The sequence below is a fragment of the Euwallacea similis genome, chromosome 1, assembly GCF_039881205.1.
Source record: "Euwallacea similis isolate ESF13 chromosome 1, ESF131.1, whole genome shotgun sequence".
NCBI classification, from domain to species: Eukaryota; Metazoa; Arthropoda; class Insecta; order Coleoptera; family Curculionidae; genus Euwallacea; species Euwallacea similis.
The window spans coordinates 892,530-914,426 of record NC_089609.1 but is presented as its reverse complement, the minus strand read 5'-3'; the positions used below and the strand labels follow the sequence as shown (position 1 = coordinate 914,426).

Here is a 21,897-nt window from a genome sequence, read left to right as displayed (position 1 = left end):
GAAATGTCTAATTCCAAAAATGTTGATTAAAGCAACAAAACGGCAATGTCGCAATTTGTTTCTGATCGTGGAATTTGACGTTATTGTGTTGAAAACAGGCAATGTTGTCATGACAACGATGCAAAATCGTCATTTTGAATCCAAACAAATGCAAATCACAACGTTGCCAATAAGAGAAGTTCTTCCTGGAAAAACTGTGACAAATAATATCATGGAAACGATTTTGTTGTGCCACAGTTTTCAATCGTAAAATAATGAAAAATCTCTAAATAAAATAGTGATTTAGGCACATTCAGCGGTCGCACATACGCGTCTGCATGCACTGCAGTATATTTATGGGGCACGTTTGTTTACCTATGACAAATTCAAATTGCCCTTGTTTGTTGAAACGCATATTTCTACATACATATATATGCAGAAGAAATTACACAATTTTAATTTAGTTCACGCACTAATCCAGGGCATGGACAATTTATTGCAAATTGGCTCTAAGCTGTCTCTGCCTTCTCGTCAAGAACGCAGTAGATTATTATTAACAATTTCCCGGGAATAACAGGGATCGCATTTCACTGAATTCACAAAGGGCGTCGGTTAATGGGCGCTCATACTCCGACGCTCGACTTGCTCAACTATACGTGGGCTGCAATTTGCAAATTGACCTTTTTCAGTAGTTTTTTAGTTTTGGGAGTTTGTGAATTGTTACTGCGTGCGCAAAAAACCTTGATTTTAAAAACGTGTAATTAAAACAAACGACTTCGGAACACGTTTTTAACGTGCAACTTTTAATTATTCAACACACAAACCCCTCAATTTGCGGCTATTAAATTCTTTTTATAATCCCCTGGATGGATGATAAAACCAACAGGTTTCCTCCACGATATCGTGACCAGGCCGGTCACGGTCGCCTGTTTTCGTGACTTTTCTTCGTCATTTCCTCGGTTAATCCTTCGACCGCCACGCCATTCATAGTTTAAATAAATTAGTTTCCGAAATCTTGATAATGGGCCCAATGCGCGATACGGCGAGCGTGTGGAAAAGTTTAATTGGGAAAACAACGAATGTCGTGCCGAAATATGTGTTGCTTTTATCGGACATCGTTTTTTGTCACAGTGGCAACAACCCTTGTAGCGCATCCACATTCCAGGTGATCACGATGTAAACAAAGGCACGTGACGGGTTACCAATAGCAACTCAACAAACAAATGTCCGTTAGACCAATGCCAGCGTGATAATCGGGAAACCACGCCTCAATCGTGCGTCATCTTCGTTTATAACGCAGGTACCTGAAGCGACTCAGACAAACATTTCGAAGCAAGTTGGTTGCTGCTTACGAACCTCTTTGTAAATTCAATTTAAAAATCAAAAAATGTTGCGGCCGGTGTCAAGGGGATTTCGAGGGGCAACAAGTAGCCTACGTAAACCATTAAAATTAATTACGCCGTCCTTAATTAGTCACAACCGCCTCTTGGGTATATAACACAATATGGTGGAAAAACGCAATTTATCACAGGGAGAAAACCCATTTAGCCAATTGAGTTTGCCGGATGAAATCGATATTATTTTATTGTGCAAGCAAGCTGAAAAACTTCCAGCCGCTGTTAGCTTAAAGCTTAAAGGCATTTGTATTATGCAAGTGCGCATACAATAATTTATCCTCAAAGTTGAAGATTTATAGCGCGAACGCGTACTTTACAAGATTGAAACGCGAGGATATCCCAAGCTTTGCCGGATTCACAATAATGCCGAGGCCTTGAAAAGTTCAGTGTGGACCAGCCTTAGCCGCCCAAATTAGCTGACCATAATTTAACAAAAAAAAAAGCCGCAATGCGGGGCCGCCTTTCTAACGGTTTTTTAAACATTTGCGTGCCGTTAGGGGTGGGTTACAGGTGCACAATTGCCAACGAAGCTTTAGCTTGAAATGGGTTACGTAGGAGGTCTTGTAGAAAAGGATATCTTGCTCGACTTAATATGAAACGCCGCCCGCATGGCTAATAACAAGAGGATTGTTATGGATAATTTCCAGGCAGAGATTTGCTTTTGGGGACTATAAATAGGAGATTCAGACAGAGTATTATGTCGCCTGGCTGGAATCGATTAGTGCACATTAAAAGCGGGAAGCTACACCAAGGGTCTTGTTTACAGTGGGAGTACCTAATTTCCGGAGTTCGGGCTTACCCGGATCTCCTAATCAATACTTACGTGAACACTTTTTTTACTGTCTCAATCGCCTCGACCAGCAAGATTCCCAGGATTTCCACGAAAATAGGAAAGTTGACCAACGCTCTGTTTTGCTTTCGTCGTTTCTAGTGAATGTTCGTGTCTAGAGTCCAACAATGAGAGTCGCGGTAACCATAAAATATGCGAGGTTGGTATTGGGGCAAAGTTGGGCAATTTGGAGCTCAAACGGCATATTCTTGAACTCTAAATTGCGCAACCAATTGAGTCTACCTCGAATCTTTTGTGATAACCGAGATTTCCACGTTTGAGCTTTCGAAAAGGACACTCTGTATATGGAAATTACGTTGCTGGTAAAGTTAGCCCGAGTTTAAAAAATCGGACCTAAATGAAGACAAAAATTTAAGCTATCTCATTTTATTCGCTTAACCCAAAGGCGATTTTCGCGGGAAATTACACCCCGACCCGGGGTAGAAAATAAATTTTAAAACCGCCTCAATTTATTTTTCCGATATTTACCCACACGTTTTTGCCCCGTTAAGTAAAGTGTAGGGCGAGGAGCATTTGAGCCGGGAAGACCACAGAAAAGTTAAACCGGGAAACAAAAAGCGCCCCAGGGGGAGAGAAAATGCAGAGGGGCTCCCAAGGGACACGGCGCGGGTTGATTGTAATTAGGAAAAATCCGCTTTTTGTTCCGGAAGAATCGGTCTGGTCGTGTTTCCTTAGTTTACATTTTAAATTTACCGTGTAACAATGGTTCTTTGCATGAGCTTGAAGGATGAGAATAGAACAGCAAAATGAGTAAAAAGGGTCTTAAAAATATTTCACAGAAAGTTATCTCTACCAACATTTTTGGCTTATTCGTTGATAGTTTTTGTTGTTAAATTGCGTTTATAACTTTTGCCCTTTTTTTGCTTTATTCATTCCGTAGTTTTGAGTTTCTGTTCTAGTTTGAGCCTTTCCCATTTATTCTCATTTTATTTTTCCAAAATGCCGCAATTCAACGAATATTGAATATACTTAATGTTTAATTATAATCATAATAACTTATTAACAAACTGATAAATTTACATATATTTAAACCCTAAACAAGAATTTGCATTTATGAAAAAATTATCTCACCTAAATAACACAATCGCATTAATAAAACCATACACTCCCATAAAATTTTTTAATGCTAGAAATTGGCACTGGGCCACTGTATTCAAGTATCCTATGAATTTCATTAATCACAGTGACAGAAGGAGAATCTAGAAGAAGGACAGAAGACAGAAGGAGACTTTCCGTCTGTTTCTAACAGCGATCAAAGAACAGAGACAGATATATGACTCATGATGACAGAGGCACAGTAAGAAAAGTTACAGGTTTTAGTAGACAATATTTGATATTGAAAATAGTGGTTTAGAAAGTGAAAGAAGTATCCTTCTGGTATATTAGAGATGTTTGCTTGTCAGAATGACAAATTGATCATACAGGTGTCAAATCTTAAATTTTCAATGCTGTAAACAGCAACATATACAAACAAGAAAACAGCATTACACCTGATTTTCCTTTACAAAGTCTCTAACAAAAATTACTTTTCCTCTCTGCATTCTATTCGAGTTTCTACTGACTTATGCAAATTTAATCCGACTTATTTCCTAAAAATCACCCGAGGATCTGCTTAAAGTTTAAAATTTCCTAGGCAGCTTCTTCTAAAAGAATCTACGTGCACACAATTACGAGTTGTTGGTCGAAACAGACGTTAGTTCGATAAATCCACCTTCAGATGTGGCAGAAATAAGTTTCGCTCACTCCGTAACTTTCCTGATGGAAATTGAATTGGAAAGGGCGATCCAGGAAGCCCAAAGACGACGGGCTAAGGATGTCGTATTTTAGGAAAAAGCCCGGCTTAGGAGTCTTTACATAAAATAGACTGGAGCCCTCAGTAAATAGACCGAGATTGGACTTTTTTATAGTTGTGTGCATACAGCTATTACGCGAAATGTCGCTTTTATGACAGTTTTGTGTCTAGGTTTAAGTTCTCATAGAGCGGCTTACTACTTTATGTTAGAGCCCAACGAAGGATCAAATTCTGCACAAAATGGTGAAAGAACAATAAAATTTCTATAGTGGAAAACAAGGCTTTAATATACATAAGGTATTAAAGTTAAATTCAAATTCCTTTTTTTCCTCCTAGGTTCTGCAATGTTTGCGACATGAAATTTGAAATCTCTATAGGTGAAATTTTTGTCCAAAACGCATGTGCTTTATATGTTTACAAATGTATTTTCAAATATAGTTAGTAATTTAATATTAACACTGTTTTTTCCGTAATGAACTGAATTGAATTGTTATTGTAGAATCAATCTAATTACTTATGCCATGTTTTGATATTGTAGTTCAGCAACGCTGGCTTCTAAATTAATAAATTTACAGTAATTAGAAGAAGCTTTTACGAGTAATAAAAATAAACAAACTCCCAATGCCCGAAGCTGCGTTCGCTTCATCAATATCTATACACAACAAACCTGAACTTTTGTTATTCTTTTAACTGACGGGTCGATTGCTTAGGAGTTCTGATTTACCTTTCTACCTACATCCCTACGTCAATTAAATTTTCCATTAACGTTAACGAAATTAATTACACATGTTCGCCGAAAAAGCCATTTCCCAAATACGGCGCGTATAGAAATGATAACGTCAGTCGTAAGGCAGTATTTTATTGTATTTAACTCCCCCATCTGACGCGTTGCAATCTGAAATAGGAGGCCGTTTTTATATCTCGAAGGGCACCCAGGTTTTTTACGTGACCTGTCTCCATGAAGCCCCATAAAAATACGGCATAAATCCAAAATATGGAAAAAATTAAACAAACCGGTTTTTGCCATCGTGGCCGTAATCCCGATCCATTCTCTGCCAATGGCTGATCAAACACGAAGCTGTCTGGGAAAATCCCACTTGGGAATTAACTGGATGTGGAACCGAAAACCGTATTTGATAAAAAGGATACGCACATTTCCAATTTCTACAGAGGCAACATCCGGCAAGCCACCCTTTTTAGTTAAATGTCATCGTGTACCCTTCGGAGCCCTTGGGGAGTACGCCATCCTGTGTATTTAGGGAAATTTTATTTGTCTTTTATATCAGCGGCAGCATTGAATTTGGTTGTGTAGGCCGTGGAAAATCGAGATATAAAGAACTGTATGTTGGATTTTGTTGGAAGTAACGAAGCCCTCTAAAGCCTCTCTTATCAATGACAATTATGACCATCGCGTGAGCTAATACCAATTTACTTATTAATGAGAATAGAAAAATTGCCTGACGAAAGTGCATTAAAGGCAATATCTGATTGAAGCTTCAAGTTCCAACTTCCTTGCAGAGAGCGTAATGGAAAATCCATTATTTCAAGAAGCTCCCTTGGGTTGCAAGATTAAACATTTAAAAACAAAGACTCAGACGAAAATAGATCGTGCTATAATATACTGAAACGTGACCGAGGAGGTATCGAACACTCAGGATCTTTTTTGTTAAATACCCGTGAAATATCCAGAAAGAGTGACATGAAAGAACGTTCCGCCCTCGCAACTCCTTTCCAGGTTGAAAATAGAACTTTTTCGGGTTATCAGTCACCGATCTTGCTTTTCTTCTGGCCGCCCACTCGGAAAATTGGACTGTTTTGTCGATTGTCATGTAGCAAGTTAGGCAAACATAATATATTAAGATGACCGATTTGGGTTTGGACACAGACAAATGCGACGTCATTTTCTCCGGTAAAGTTAAATTATTTGTATATCTTTCACCGAAAAAGTAACATAGAAAACACGTCAAAGTAACAAATTACTCACTCAAAGTAAACTATATTTATGATGCTTTAAATTATACCAATTTAAACTGAAAACGACCCAATCAAAAGCAGATTTTTACCATTAAAATTTGTATTACTGTACCATTACGTCACATTCCTTAGAAGTGTATGCAATAAACAAGGATGGCTATACGATTTACAGCACCAAATATATAATTGCAAGCAATGACAGCCGCTGGGCAGTGAAGAGAAATGCAAATTTTAATAGTCAATGGCTTTGGAAGAAAGATTGATTGAATTTAACTACAGTTAGAAATTGTACGTTTATATTCACTTTATCGTAAAAACATGATGTAATTGAATATCTTCAGTTTTGCCCACAATGGTAAAATAATATCTTTCATTATTAAATGTCCGTCGAAACATAACTGTCACAGTGATTAGGAAGCGGAGTACTGTAACGTAAAAATTATACCCCTGGGAAACCTATTGAGTGCATTCTAATACACGGCAAATGGTACACAATTATTATTACATATAGCTGTAAATTATATGGCATTTTAGCACAAAAAGGGCACTCCTTAGAGATCTTTCCTCCGCATTTGATTACCCAGCCGACGGTAAAAACTCCCCAAATTTCACTAGAACTAAATCAATTTGGGGAAGAGCTCCAAAACACGACAAATAGCGCCTCCTGGGCTCAAATCTAGTTTCTTTTATTACCCAGCAAATGGTTCGAAATATTCTCTTTTATGGCCTTCTCCATAACCTAAGCACCAATAGTAACAGTCTATTTCTCTGAGAGATAGCAAATTTCTCGTTATTGAATGGCATGGAGTGACGGGCGTGCGGCTTCATAAAGAGAAACGTATTGTTAGACGTTTCCATTGACGTGCCCTGTCGAGATAAGGCAGTTGGAAACTTCGATTTCAGACGGATGTTCCTTATTGTTACCCGTAAATTGAATGTGTGTCCCGCTGGAAGACGATTGTTGACCGATATTGTTTCGGAGGCGGCGTCCCAGGAGGTGATTTATCGCGTCTTCCTCGAACCTTCAAAACTCGTAAAAATGGGGCGATTCGAGGAAACCTCTCTTGATGGCAATTTAATGACCTTATTTACTGAAAATGCCCCTATTAGTTCACCTTAGGAAGAGGAGATACAAAAATGACAACATCGCGTAATACATTTTTTATTCTCTGCATTGTTCAGAGTTGCCGGATCACCAACTATAATTTCACAGTTAATTGAACACGAATCGTAGCAATATACAAAAGCATATCACATTGTAAGTCTGAAGGCGACCACTCTCGTAAATAATTTAAATGGAAAATTTCATTCTCAAATTTTCCCTTTGTTATTGTTTGAATCAAAGCTAACACATTCAAAATCTGATATCCCCATTTCGAGTGTTAGAGCTTTGAAAGTTGCTATTAGTGCCATTGTGTCGGTTGCCAATCACGTTGTATTGATCAAGCTAATGAACTGAAGAGTAGTGTAAATTGAATTGCGGCATGGATAATCGGTTTCGAGCCCTTGTTTTAACACCGGACTGGGAATTTACCATTCAATTAGCTAATATTAATAAATTTTCAGACACAATTATCGGTAACTGACCAGTTAAGCGTAAAAGTGGTAACACAGCGATTTACGTTTGTTTATAAACAATATCGAGGCCTCTGTGTAGATTCCATCCAGTTAGGCCGCGTTGCCATCACATTATTCGTATTTTCTGATGCCTTTTTCTGGATTAACCAAAATTAACATTCCAGTTATTCGATTTGCCAAATCCCTCCTTTCTCTAACATTACACGAGAATAGATTCTGCTTACGTCTCTCCCAAAATAAAAGAATAATGGGTTAACTTGTCCAAGTTAAACTTACAAACTTTGGCCTGTCGGGACTAGGAAGTGAGATGGATTGGCCGCGTTTAAGGGTTGTCTTGTTCCAGCTTTATCGGGTAATTGCACTGAAATTACTTGAGAATCATTCCGCTAAACGTTATATAGTTCAAAGTCATGGACTAATAGCTTTGTACGTGGAATTCAAAGAACACGAACGTTTAAACATAGGTAAATTTAAAAGACGTCTTGTCTTCATCTTGGCAACCTTGAAAACAGATGACGCCGCATGTTTTGCAGAATTCTTAAGTGTGACTCATCCAACGTACCACCGTCAGTAGAGGCAGGATTTGGAGGTCAAATTTATGCTCAATTCATGATTACGAGAAGCAGTGAAATGTTAGACAACAATGGAGAACGTGATGATCTGGAGAAGGAGTGCTGTGGCAAGTGATGCCACCTGAAGGAGTACTGACACATAGTGGGGCAGAATGACTATTACATAAGGCAAAAATAAATTTTAGAAATTGTCTTCAAGTGTTCTGCTCCTCTTCATGGCTCTGTTTGTCCTACATTTATGGAACTGTTCTACTATATGTTAAGCTTACGTGCATAAAGTCTGATATCTTACTATTTTTGTTCTGAAGCTACTAAAAACTAAGAAATTATTACGGGCTTTAAGCATACCTAATAGAGAGCGATCTGTACTGCGAGTGTTCTAATTTTAGCCCTGTTCGGATATTTAGGCACAAATTCAAATACAATTAATTAGCGTGGTTCCATATGGGTATCTAATATTAGAGCTCTAGAGATAGATCTTTATGCACAGTCACATCTATCTGTGCCACTTTAAATTTGGCATGAGTGTAGCATATCTAATAAATTGACTCTTCTGGGTCGTATATATTTCACAGGACCTGATTCTCTTTATAGTCAGAGATATTTCTTCGTGCATTCGAAATGAGTGCGGTTTAAAGGGAATTTGCCGGGGAAATTCTGGCGGTACGTTCCAATTTTCCCTTTTGAGATATTTACAGTGAAGTTCCATATATCGAGGGATGTTTGCAATAAAAGCACTAGTTTGCTCGCAAAATTTTCTATGATGAAAATTGCTTCAGAGCGAATTGCGAAATTAAACCCGATCAAAGGCTGCTTCACATAAGCAGCGATGTTATTACGTCGTGCGATATTATAAAGCGTTTTCAATTCACTTTAACATGGAGATTGCTCCTGCCACGGTATCACCACTCTATGGCTATAAATCATACAATCGCATTAATTTAAAACACACACGTATACACAATTCTCCATAAATGGGGCGTCTGAGGAGCGACTGTAGTGTTTACAAGGTCGGCGATAAATCATCTTAAGCCCGCGGCGAAACATTAAAAAAGCGGGCAAGACAGAGCAGGCGAGCAAACACCATAAATCATGAATATAACCCATCATATTAGGAGGCAAAAACGGTGACAAAAGATCAGGATTAAAGCGTATACGTGCCGAAAATTTTGTATCAGAATGAATGATAAGTTTACTTTGTGCGACATAACAACATACACAATATGAGAACAATTTCATGCTTCGGCTAATATTGTTCAAAATTATAGAATTTGATGCTTGAATAACCGTACGAGCCAAATGCGAAATATACAAATTATTTATTTATATTTCAAATACAATTTGGTGCGGAAATTGTCCCACATTAAGCTGCAATTTCTTTAATAAAAAGGAAGTTGCAAAGTGGACTTTAAAAAGTGATGGTAATAATAAACCGCAATTGGTCGGAGAGTCACGCTACAGTAATTTTTGATATCATAAAACGACCAAGATTTGTTTTGCCATTAAAAAGGTTTTAAATTTATCGTATTAACCTAAAAGCCTCTTGATAATATAGTGAATGGACCTTTATTTCTTAACACGGTAGGTATTTTTATTGCAACAAATGTGTATGGCATAAGATCATAAAAAACGTGTGTTCCGACCATGCTTAACAATTTGCATTCAGGAAATTCTGTTCAGAGTTACTTCAAAAACTTTCAAATCCTGCTAGAAATCTGACTTTTACGGAGAGTCAAATTACATTCGAAAATGAGGTTCGTCCGTGGAAATCTCTTTTTGATGATTCGTCCATATCGACATTGGGCATTAACAAAGGCAACGGAATCATTGGATAAAGTAATGTACATATTCGGAGAATACATGCTTCCACACTGCTGTCACAATCTGTAATTTCTTTTATACTCCACGACCCTGATATTTATAGTCAGTTCTGTGGTGCCGATATATGTATACAGAACCGCAACTCCTCAAATCTCTGTAAACTCCTGGAGATAATAAAGGATTTTGTTTGTTCCTGGACGATTCCTATCTCTGATGGATTATCTGAGCGATTTTAAAAACGGTGTTGACATTAAGCTTTGCCAGCGCCCTGCTGATCCTATTTGTGACTGTCACTGAAGCTTCTAATTGACCCATTACCCTCTTTTCTAATGACAAACGTCCATCATCCCCAACTCACTCAACTCCATAAACGAATCTAAAACTTTTTCGTTCATCCCCGACACGGAGAGTATCTACAACTTCTGCCGCTGCTGCTGATAATGACCTATGGGGTTATTAATTAACCCTGTAGCAACTTCGTAATTAGAATACTTTTGAGCTGAGCAAATCGACCGTGTTGCGACATTAGTCCGACAATGTGGCGTAAGATCGTGAAAAACGTATTTACCCACCTATGCCTCGCAAATAGAAGATTACGTCATATGATAGGGGTTTTTATGGGTCGCTGGGATGGCAAAGAGAGGTTTAAATATGAACTTTAAAGTGTCATCTGCCGGGCTCGTTTACCGGAAAATTGCCTTCATAGCGAGTCTGGAAGTTAAACGACCATCTATACATAATACGTGCATGGTTTTGAATAGACGTGTTCCCTGAGGGTACCTTGATTTTAGTATTAGCATCAATTATCGAGGTAAACGGGTAATCGTTAGCGAATAGTAATAGTAGAATCTTCTCTAGATAAAGTCTGGATTTTTTATGTAAAGTTTGTACAAGCGGAAGTTCAAAAGAAATCTTTTCTGTAAAGCACAAATGTGGCCTACAAACAAGCTGTCCCCTAATGGGGAAAACTGCCCCGTAAAACCAGGGAACTGCGTTAAATAATTACATCTAGCAAAACTGGCCTCATTTAAGCTTTAATTTCTAGCTTTTAATGTAATTAGTACTTGCTACATTAACGTTGTGCTTTCTGTTTTGTAAGTGCATTGTAGCCCATGAGTGAACTTTTAATTAATTTTTATTGGCAAAAATTAGACTCATAAAAGGCACAAATTTAACTCATGTTAGTTCACCTAACTGAGATTATAACTAATTTTTACCCTGTGAAATAGACATTTGCTCCCACTGTACTTCCACCGTTTAAACTTGAAGTCACTAACGTCACTCGATACGTCTCAGTGGCGTATTTTAGACTCGTAGACCATAGTTTATCTTTTATTACCTAATTTAGCCCTTGACTTGCATACTGTCTTGGGATTAAAAACTATTAAATTATTAAATAAATGTTCAATTCCTTGTTTTGAATTAACAGCGACTCTTTTTATGTAATAAGCGACAAATTCAGGACAAACTACTGAAGGCAACTATAATCCTATACTATGTATATTTCTTTCGAGTGATGGTAGATCCCATTAAACATTTCACAACCAAATATTCCATACTTGCAACACATAACCGGGTTGAGCGCAGCTGGGTTTACCATCAAAACCAATAACCGACGTTTATCGAGCTCTAAAAACATGCGAAACATCCCTTAACCGCCACTACCACCGAGTTTCGTTTAAAATTAAGGGATGCAGAGCCCTGGAACAGCTTCAGGAAATATCCGGGGTTATCAGCGAGGTCACGGGCCTGGGAATTGAAAAACGCGTGTCTCTCTTCTAGAGGTGGAAAATGGTATGTTACGTATTCTTCGGTGTTTATTGGGATGAAATATTCACTTCAATGTCTTCCTGCAACGAAGTTAAAACTGTGGAAAAGTTTTAATGGGTTGAAATACGGAAAGTTTTAAACTAATGGATATCCGTGGAAAACTTGAGAATTTAAAATTTATTAGTAGATATAGTAATACGAATCGATTCCCTTCATAACCTTGTTTAAAGATTTACCTTTCCCCGGCCATTCTAAGCAAGCTGGCAAACAATTTCCAAAGATGAAATTTCGCCGAAATTATTTCCAACTTTGTAGCGAGAGAATTTCACAGCGAATCTGTTAATTTCGGTGGGCAACGAACTAAAAATAATTGGAAAAATCTAATCTAAAATGGAGAACTCCTCGAAACTTCTTCACTTACCTAAAATTACTTAGGCAGGGTTCAGACCATCGGAAAGAACTTTCCAAAATAATTTTTTTCCATTTGACGCCTTGACGAATGCTAAACGAATTATGCTAAATCAGGAACTTCCAAGAAAGCACATTTCTCCTTTTGTTCTAAACGCGAAGGGAAATTCCCGAATTCAGGTAAAATTTGTCAAATGAAAGAATCAATCGCGCTAATGAGGATTTCGGTATGCGATTTTTCGGAATTAACTAAATAGGCATTAAAATGAGTTAGGTTTCTGCAATGTTGTAATTATTAGGCCTATCGACGGCCATTAAGGCGTTTACCTGTGATGAAATCAGCAATGATTTTCTTAATGGATGAGCTTGCTGGGATTCCATTACATTACCCTCGAAGCGTCGATTATCTCCCCATTTAAATTCGCGACTGATAGAATAAAAATAAAGTGAGTTATTTAATCCGAAAGCCCGGAGCATGTATTCGAGACAAGAATATACATTCCGATCCCGATTAAGGGAACAAGGAGCTCTAGAAACACAAAACAAAATGGAAATTTTCATCATTTACAACTACTATTTGCCGGAAAATTGTGTTCGAACAACTTTGTTCGTAACCAGAATTTTACCCTCGCTCCTCCAAATATACATATCTTATTCCGGCGTTTACCGTCAATTACAAAAAAGAAAAGAAAATATTGGAAAAACAAAGATGGTTTTGAAGAAAAACGAGCGAGTCCTATATAAACACCCCCAATACAAACAAAATACAAAGCCAAGCCATAAAACCCTCCATCGAAGAGGGCCTTTTGAAAGCTCGCCCTTAAAGCTGAAAGGCCATTCATACCTCGAAGATATCAGTGAGGAGTCCTAGGCATCGCAAATTTGAATGCAATGTCGCTCGTAAGTTTCTTTGCTCGAATAACAACAATACCTATTCATATACAAATAGCCCACCTCTGTCATCTAGGGAGGAGAATTGGGGATAAAATGCCCTTTTTCATGAGGGAATTTTTTTTCGCTTTATGTGCAATTAAATAGTGCGGGGGAAGTGCGGTGAGAAATGAAGGAAGAGTCCGTGACCTAAATGATCACCTGGACCGAATGTTTAGTTCGAGGCAGTTTCTCGTGGCTTGGGGTGAAGGGCGTTGTTTTATAGAAGTGGAGACACTTGAATTTACGTTTCAAGTATTAACCCAGCTAAAAAACGAGATAATGTTGCATTTTTTGTGAGTGAAATAATATATATTATATAGATTGATGAAGGTGGCAGCTCTATAATATATTATTTGTGCGCACAAAACGAATTCCGTTGCTTCCTCTTCAAAATGCCAATCAATCGGGACCTTTATTATTGCCCATTACAAAAGATTATATCCGATGGGCACGGAACGTATCAATATCCAATAAGCTCCTTTTCCTCTAATTTTCTCTATATCCGAATTTTTTCTATTATTGTTCCTATTCTTTCACGCAAGAACACGTTTTTCCAGAACTTCCTCCAGCTACGAACAGGGCAAGTACATTATCCTTTGATGTTTGCACACCCCAGACGAGATTCGGATTTGTGACCCCTAAAGCTGGACCTGCGCCCAGCATTTTCCGCCACGAAATGCCATATTTTATATAGAACACCTCGCATACACGGGAAACTAATTAAAACACATGTCAAGGACCTTCTACAACTTCATAATTTCCGTAATCGTAGGTGCAATTCTTGTAGAACTACTGGCAACAACGCGTTAATAAGCGCATTGTAGTGTGTCATGTGTGGGTGTATAAATGTTTACTTGGCGCCTCGAGTCCGCTAGAAGTAACCACAATGCGACGTTGCCGATGTTAACTTTTAGTTTAAGTGTTTTAAGAAATTTACTAAGGTGATCATGTATGTGAATGATATATGAATAAGGAATAATCGCCCAAGTATTGCTTTGAGTCTGGAAATTCCTGACCGTTAATAATTACTGGGGAAAAAGTTCTCCACTTCGGGTTCCTCATAGAGAACAGACCTCAAAAAATCGCCATTTATCATCAGTAATTATTTTTTTTTATAATAATCGTTTCTATAATTACGACGTAGTCTGCCTCGTCACTAATTTCCATGTTGAAAAATTCGCTTCCTTCTGAAAAAATAATTATAGTATTGTTTCTTTCCAGCCGAAGGGTCACAGCTCCCCTTGCTTTTAAGAAAAGATAAAGGTCTCTTCAATTTGGGATTTTCAGAACAGCTGGGATTCGAATTATGATTAGTGTTTGTTTTATTCAAAGAAAAAACGTCCTCTGTTTTTTCTGTCCGGGAATCGAATTTTCGTGTTTTTAAATTTAGGTTGCTTGATGGCTGAAATATCGACTAAATAGTTGGGGAACGGAGCAGTTTATGTCCTCGTTAGGAACACATAGGAGTGACACGAACTCAAGTTGATGACGTCAGAGTACCGCCTCTGACCTCAAAATTGCTTTGAAGTTTACTACGAGTAAGGTGAAATAACCATACATGTTACTAAGACTTATAATTTTAGTTTGTATCGTTTTGCCTATGTAACCAATACAGCTTCCCGAATTTAATTATAATCCCTCAGATTTAGCCCCGAAAACCCGGGTAAAGCGGACGCCCAATTAAACAATGGACGGGAAATTCGTTAAAGAACTCCTTTCGCAGGTCGGCCGGACATTTTGCCTGTCCAGCCGGTAATTACCGTCGCCGGAGTGTAGTTGAAATAAAATCAAATGGCCGCTTAGACGTGAAAAATGAAAGTTCACGAATCCCGGTTAATGTCGGATTTGCATTCCGCTTTAACATCCATTTCAGGTCGTAAATTTGACGAAAACGAGAAAAGGTCGCTAATTCTATGGAAAATAATCCCGAAGTACTTCTTATTAATTCATCTGCATGCTCCGGAGCATAGCTTTTGTCCTTTAAGAAACTAAGACTAACTTCCAGGACTTTCCAGGATATCCTTAGTTAAGGCTGAATTGTCAGAATTTGGTTTCGCATTGTTTCTGTTTGCATTATGTCCCATGGCATATTCTGGAACGCAACTGGCAAGTGCCGTATTCGAATGATAAGGGTTGAAATTTTAATGAGGTTGTCAAGAAAAAGGTTCACTCCTTGAGAATTCCGGAATATTTAAACGCAGCTAGGTGACACGTTTATTTTTAGAAGTGCGCTCCACAGAGGTTTATTTGAGATTCTTGTGCAGTCTTGGCGAATGTGACTTACGTATCTCTGATGCAAAATGCCTTTTTTAAAACCCATAGAAATGTTTCAATCAGGCTCTTTGTGAAGTTTCTTTTATTGGTTCGAGAGGCGAATGATGAAACACTTCGGTTTGGGACAAAAATAAACAAATTTTATGTCAAAGCAGGAAGCAGAGCTATACCTTAGAATAAACTAAGACAGGCCAGTGCTTCTGAGCATACGTCGCGAATTTCTCTGGGTGATCCAACTTAAAACTAAGGTGAAACTAAACTAAACTTCCCTGGTATCTCTTAACGTAGATAAAACTAGTGACGTCAGAGTACCTGGTGGGTTGATGTCACATAATGGAAGCAAATGACTATTTCACAAGACAAAAACATATTTTGCCCTACGAAATCAGGCATTTTACGACTATAAAGGATCTCTCATTTGGATACAACCTAGCTATAGATCATTATTAGAATATAAAATTGCCAAATGAGAGACATAATATATAAAATCCATAATTGACCATGTAACAAGCATAAACAAAAAATGGTCCAACATGCAGGGTGCTTTAATTGAGAACTTCAATGTAATACTTTTCCTTTCTGGATGTCGTTTTTCTAAGTTTTCCTCAATTAAGAGATCTCGATTTTCCCAATTAAGAAACAGTGTTTTCATTGGGGCTCTCTAACCTTTGCCTTCTTCTATTTTTCCACTTAGTTTCATTTCTCTCGTTATCTCTATGGCACTGATTTTATTTTAAACCCCCAACTATACTGTTTTGACCAGAAATTCTAAACTGCAAATTTTATAATAAGTAATAGAGTTTAATTTCTAAACTGAGTCAGCCGCACTTGTCCATTGAAGGTATAGAGGAGAATCAGTTGGTCTGACGAGCTGCGTTCGAAAATCATTTTTTTTAACATCCCAATTTTTATTTTCAAAGGACAATCAAATTTTCAGATGTGATAAATTTGGTTGAGTATATCGAAGTAACAACAATTTACTAATCACCAACTTACCAAATACCAAGTAGCATAATAGAATGTCTATTACCACCATCCACAATACGCCACTCATGGAATACTTAAAAATGGTATACTGAGTATATACGAAATTCAAAAATTTATTCAGTAGAATTGAAAATTTCAGCATAATAACTAACAAGTGTACTTTAAAGGGGCGAAACATCCACAAAACAAGTTTTCTAATACATAATAATAACTATATAATTCTTTCAAAATTTTTATTCCCACCGCCATTTACTTTACGCACTCCTCTACGTCACTGACTTTAGCTATTTGTGAACTAAAGTTGCTCTCTTCTGGCTGAAACTTTTCCTTTGGAACTCGTAAAAACAGTGTCACACGAGACACACGAAAAATTCACTTTAGTTAAACGTAGTTTAAAGCACTTGGCATCAAATATCTCGAAAAAGTAGAGATATTGTGTGCACAGTAGTTAGAATACAGCGTCCCTAAAGTCGTTAGGCCCAGTTTTCAAACTCCTGACAACTTTGCTAGCAAGATAGTTTAATTCCATAGCAACGATGAAGTCAAAGCATAAGACGATTTTTCCATTTTCATGGAATTGATCTTGCAGGAAAAGTTGCCAACACTAGATATTCTTATCTTGGATACACTGGATATGCACTTTCTAAGAGTGTGCGAACAGGTTTTAAACACAGGGTTTTCGAAGCCGACTTTTTCCTCCCGGAGGAACTTCCGACTATTTGATAGAACGGATAGAACAATCTTCTTCATATAGAGTACGGGAGTTTGTGTGGGAGTTTCACAGGAAGTAAAAACAAATGGTACACCGAGCAGAAAAAGCTTAATCGCGGAGATTTTGGTTGCTGCTAACGCTACTGCATAGCCGAATGAAAAAATGCCAGAATATACAGGATGCTTTATTTAAATAACTGTTTTTAAATGCAAACAAAGGAATCGTAAATTCGCAAAGCTTCCTCATTTGAAAATTCCACGATATTATGGGCAGTATATTACAGGAAAATTTCGATTACCAACTATACTTTTTAATTGAAATTGATAAAGCGCTAAATGCAATAAAACCACTATCCATAAAAGGCAATTAATCGATGAGGCCACTTGTTACGGGCAAAATAATCAAATTCCTGAAAATAGAGCGTATTATCGCGAATGGCCGAACTTGATCTCGAAAGCCAATTACGAACGCTCGGTAATTAAAGGCACGGTCAATTGGACATTGAACTAGCTCAATATTTTTGGAAACGACACTTACGACCTTAATTGAAAGTAAAGTATCTCTAGTTCCCCAACATTCCACGCCTCAGCACCTAATTATTTATGGCCTATAGTGCATTGTTTATTCGCGCTTAAGAGCCTCTATTCATTCCACACATCGCCTCTGTTTTAGAGCCTGGAAATTAATACCTTACCGGGGGAGGCCGGAGTGACAGGGACATTGAAATAATGCCTCTTTCCACTTGCCAACGCGGCCATATTTTTACGTTAATGACTCGGCCCTGGCGTGTCAACAAGGTTATTTGTCATATATAATATAACAAGATCTCATGTTTTATCGAATAAATTTTGTCTGTAGGTGCGAAATTGTTGTTACGCCAAATACACGCAATGTGATGTTGCCCGAGTGTTTAGTAAAATCAAAAATTGCTCTAGGTAAGAGGAATCTGTTTTTCGCCATTTCAAGTCGCAGAACTGTAAATTTCGAACACAGCTGGTTAAAATAATTGATTGCGTGCTTGTATGAGCATCATAAAAATACTGTCAGCTACGTTCCAAACAAGTATACTTATTTCGTTCGACAAGAAAAGTTTATGCTAGAAAATAATCAAACTGATTACATCACCTTGACGACATACATAAAAATCTGTTTCCTCAACTGCAGGATCACTTATTCGGCAGTATATTAGCGGAAAATCTGGCGTTTCTAATATGAGTCCGTTTCAACTAAAAGACGCAGTAAAATTTTGATGTCTGCTGAAAATACAATCAAACATAACTATACAGGGCCCGCTTTTGGGAGCTGACATCATCCGTATATGGAAAATTACAAGTTTAATGCATTTTTGAAGTTTGTACTTTTGTTTTATGGAGAAAACCCGACATTTAAAAATTATTTTCAAACTAATACAACTTTCGTTTACACTGGAAACTGACCCTTACTTCATTTTTTTAAATGAAACATTGAAATTTTTTCAATGAAAATGGCTTTGTCATTTTTATCTTTAGGGTCGAATTAGAATATTGTTTATACAAACTTCAAAAACTTACAATTTTCCATATACGGACGATGTCATCTCCCAAAGGCAGACCCTGTATATAGAAAGGCAACAACTTGTATTGCTGGCGATATTTGTAAACTCTACGCCAACGTCATCTCTCATTGGCACAAAAAAGTGCTGCTTTTGATTATTATTGCCTTAGGGGATATTTTATTTTCCAACTTTCACGAAAGAAAACACCACAAGAGATGTTTGTGTAGGCCGCAGTTTTAATTATCGAAAAATTACTCAATTTTCTGAAATATGCTTCTCTCATCGCTTTTATTTACCCACAAGCGTTCATCTTCCAGGTGCTTTTGTTGAGGCGCAGCCACCACATAAAGCGACGAAATGAATTTTTATCGATTGTTGCTATTACAAAGCCGCTCTATCGTTTTATTCTAAACTACCCTCGCAAGGTAATAAACATAATACGACACCTGAGGGGAAAATCGTCCTTTTATTGTTTGGAAAGCACATTCACTTGTCAATTTGTGATTTCATTTCAGTTGAGATTGGTTGGGGACGTCACGGGTTGTTATAAATCGAGATGGGGTGGAAATTGGTCGTCCCCGAAGGGCCTTTTAGGGCTCTTGGTGATAGCTGCTAATTCGACGCGATCAGTGAAGTTTTACCCGATCCATTCCAGAGGAGCATTACTGGGGAAATAAAGCGTCTTACCTTTGATGAACAAAAGGAACATCCATATTCTGTGCACTCCGAATGAACCGAAAAGCAGCATCTTAAGTTTTGATCTGAAAGAAAAATTCAATTTCAATTATCGTGCCAAAGCGAAGTTATTTTTTTACTCAGTCCCAGAAGGGGAAATCGCACCCTTATCGCTATACATGCGTCTAAAGCGCCATGCAAAAGTTTCAATAGGAGGCCAATAAGCTATTTCTTATCTCAAAAATAAGCTTTTGAACCTGGAAATCGGTTTCGATCCAAGTTTTCAAAAGCCAGTCCGATAAAAGTACAGGTATTTGATAATCTGAGTGGAAAGAGATTATGTTGAAATATACCGTAAAGAAGCTAAGGAATGTTTCTCCTGGCATTGCTGCGCCATTAAATCCGTTTTCTTGCGTTTTCAGTATTTTTGTAACCAATGAAGGGTCGACAGTGACTACATTCTTCTTGTAGGACCGAAGTAAAATCATTCCGGCTCTAAACATCAAATTTAATGTATTTCGCTGACGCTACCGGGATCCGGGAATGGCCAATATAGCCGTTAACACAATTATGAACTGGGTAATCATGCTCAGGCCCCCTTGAGTTTACAGTCTCTGCGATACATCTTGCATCTCAGTCTCAACTTACAATTTTTCTAACTTTAGTTACAGTTTATTACAAGAAACTAATTATTTACGTACTAAACAATATCTATAAAAACGAAGAATAACGAGGCAAGGCAAACGACTCGCCACTTCACAAGACCAGTTGTACTACATAAGACCCCCAGAGGGGGTGTCTGTTCCCTTAACAAAGAACAAAAAACGGTCTACGGCGGGGGCGTGGTTGCCACGTCGACATGGATCTCACAAGATACAAGGTACTAACAACTATTTAATAACAATTTAAACTATCTAATTATTTTTAAATCGTCATGGCACGCATCCGTCTTCCAATATTTGAACAATTTCAATTAAAAACTAAAAGAGGTTAAATACAATCTCAAATCCTGACAACCTTGTACCAAGCTGCAGGGCATGCGTCACTCAGTATAGGTCACAGGATTTTGGAAACAAAAGAAATCTGTAGTTTGCAAAAGCATGAGAGTTCTTGACATGAATCATATCATCCATGGAAGGAATTATGAAGAATTTTGCAGTGGCGCTGCCAGTATGAGCGTCGTTCCCAGAGGGGATTTTAAAAATAGATTAAAACTGAGAAAAAAAAAGATAATATTGACTTTTAAGTTAATAAAAACTCGATTTTATTAAAGTGCTGTTCATTTCTCGATGCGACCCTAATTTCCCCATCGCAGTGTTCCAAACAAAGTTTTATGAGTTATCAATACGCCTGACATTCAGTGGTATATTCAATTTTTTTAAAGTCGTCCTTGATTATGAGGTTTCAGTATTTATAAATATCATTGACGTGCTTCCTTTCTCAGAACCTCCATGAATTTTATATAGAACTTTTTCCTTGACTTTTTTTAACCCATTGCAGTACCACCCAAATTTTTCTATAGGGAATTATTTTATTATTGAAACTGCTTAATTACTTTATCTCATTTTATCAAAACCCACATTAGACTACTTGGTCAGCGTGGTTCTATTTTATGTATGCATGCTCAAGGCCAGGATTTACCATAATTTATGCCCCTGCCTGAGGGCCATAATCGTAAAGGGGTAAACAGTAAAAGGGTGTAATTTTACCGCCAAACTTCTCCAGTAAAATCGGCACTGAAACTCATAAGCCTATATAATAATATTTAAAGTTATTCGACTACGTTAGGCTTCTGAATTTGGGTCTCGGTTAAGTAGGTTGAGGGATGGTTGTTTGGTTTAGCGCTCATTTAATGCCCACAATGAAGGAAACCAAAAACTAAGGTAGATAAATTACAGATAGGTTAACAAGCGACTTTTCCGACATCAACACGAGATGATATAACATAAACATAAGATCCTCCTATAGTCGGATCAATGAATTTCTGCATGCAGTTAAAGTAAAGAATTAAGGTGGGTGGCTTACGGCCAAATTAACAACAGACTTTCCCCGACACCATCACGAGATGGTATAAATTTAAGCCTGAGGTTAAACTGCTTCTAATTTTCTTTATGGTTAGCATTAGCTGGTTTCCGGTTGTATAAACTGAGAAATATGAGTTTTTCCAAATTAATTCGGACGTTCAGCTTGTGGCGAATTAAACTCGATAATAAAGATTTGTTGCCTATTTTGCCTGAGAGCCAGTTTTCATTTCCCCCTTTGCATAATTTATCGAAGCAGAGACCTCATTCGAAGTCTAATTACTAAATACACTCAAGAAACATCTAGAACTTCTGATGCCGGTAATTGTGTTTTAGTATTAGTTGTGCGAGGTTTCACCGACTCCGAAATATATATTTCGGTGATTAAGGTCTGTCTGCATTAACTAGTTTTGCGGCTTGCGTTAGTTGTTTGCCAAAGTTTGATTCACAGAGACGACAGTCGCACGTGTCGACATAAATATGTACGTCGAAGGAAAGTTCGCCTCTATAATGTATTTTGAATAGTTTTTAGAGCAATCTCCAGGGTGTTTGTGCCATAAATTAGATCTATGAATAGCGGAGGCTGTCGTCGCTCCCCTGCGAAAATAGAAAAAGAATTA

The 21,897-nt window shown here is 37.7% G+C and overlaps 3 protein-coding genes across 4 annotated transcripts in view; 1 reads left to right on the top strand and 2 right to left on the bottom strand.

Annotated features, from left to right (window-relative positions):
* The window catches only part of Agpat1 (1-Acylglycerol-3-phosphate O-acyltransferase 1), a 96,956-nt gene that overhangs the window by 30,693 nt on the left and 44,366 nt on the right, over positions 1-21,897 (top strand). The window lies entirely within an intron of this gene.
* The window catches only part of LOC136419900 (uncharacterized), a 76,323-nt gene that overhangs the window by 20,384 nt on the left and 34,042 nt on the right, over positions 1-21,897 (bottom strand). The window lies entirely within an intron of this gene.
* LOC136408583 (cell adhesion molecule 3-like) overlaps positions 1-21,897 on the bottom strand; it is a 59,874-nt gene that overhangs the window by 24,093 nt on the left and 13,884 nt on the right. Inside the window, exon 2 of one of the 2 annotated variants that reach the window (XM_066389696.1) lies at positions 19,269-19,342. In XM_066389696.1, coding sequence (XP_066245793.1) covers positions 19,269-19,329 — 61 coding nt within the window. In that variant the 5' untranslated portion in view covers positions 19,330-19,342. Of the gene's footprint in view, positions 1-7,846; positions 7,959-19,268; positions 19,343-21,897 lie in introns of those variants that run through there. The other variant, XM_066389777.1, reaches the window with a different exon arrangement.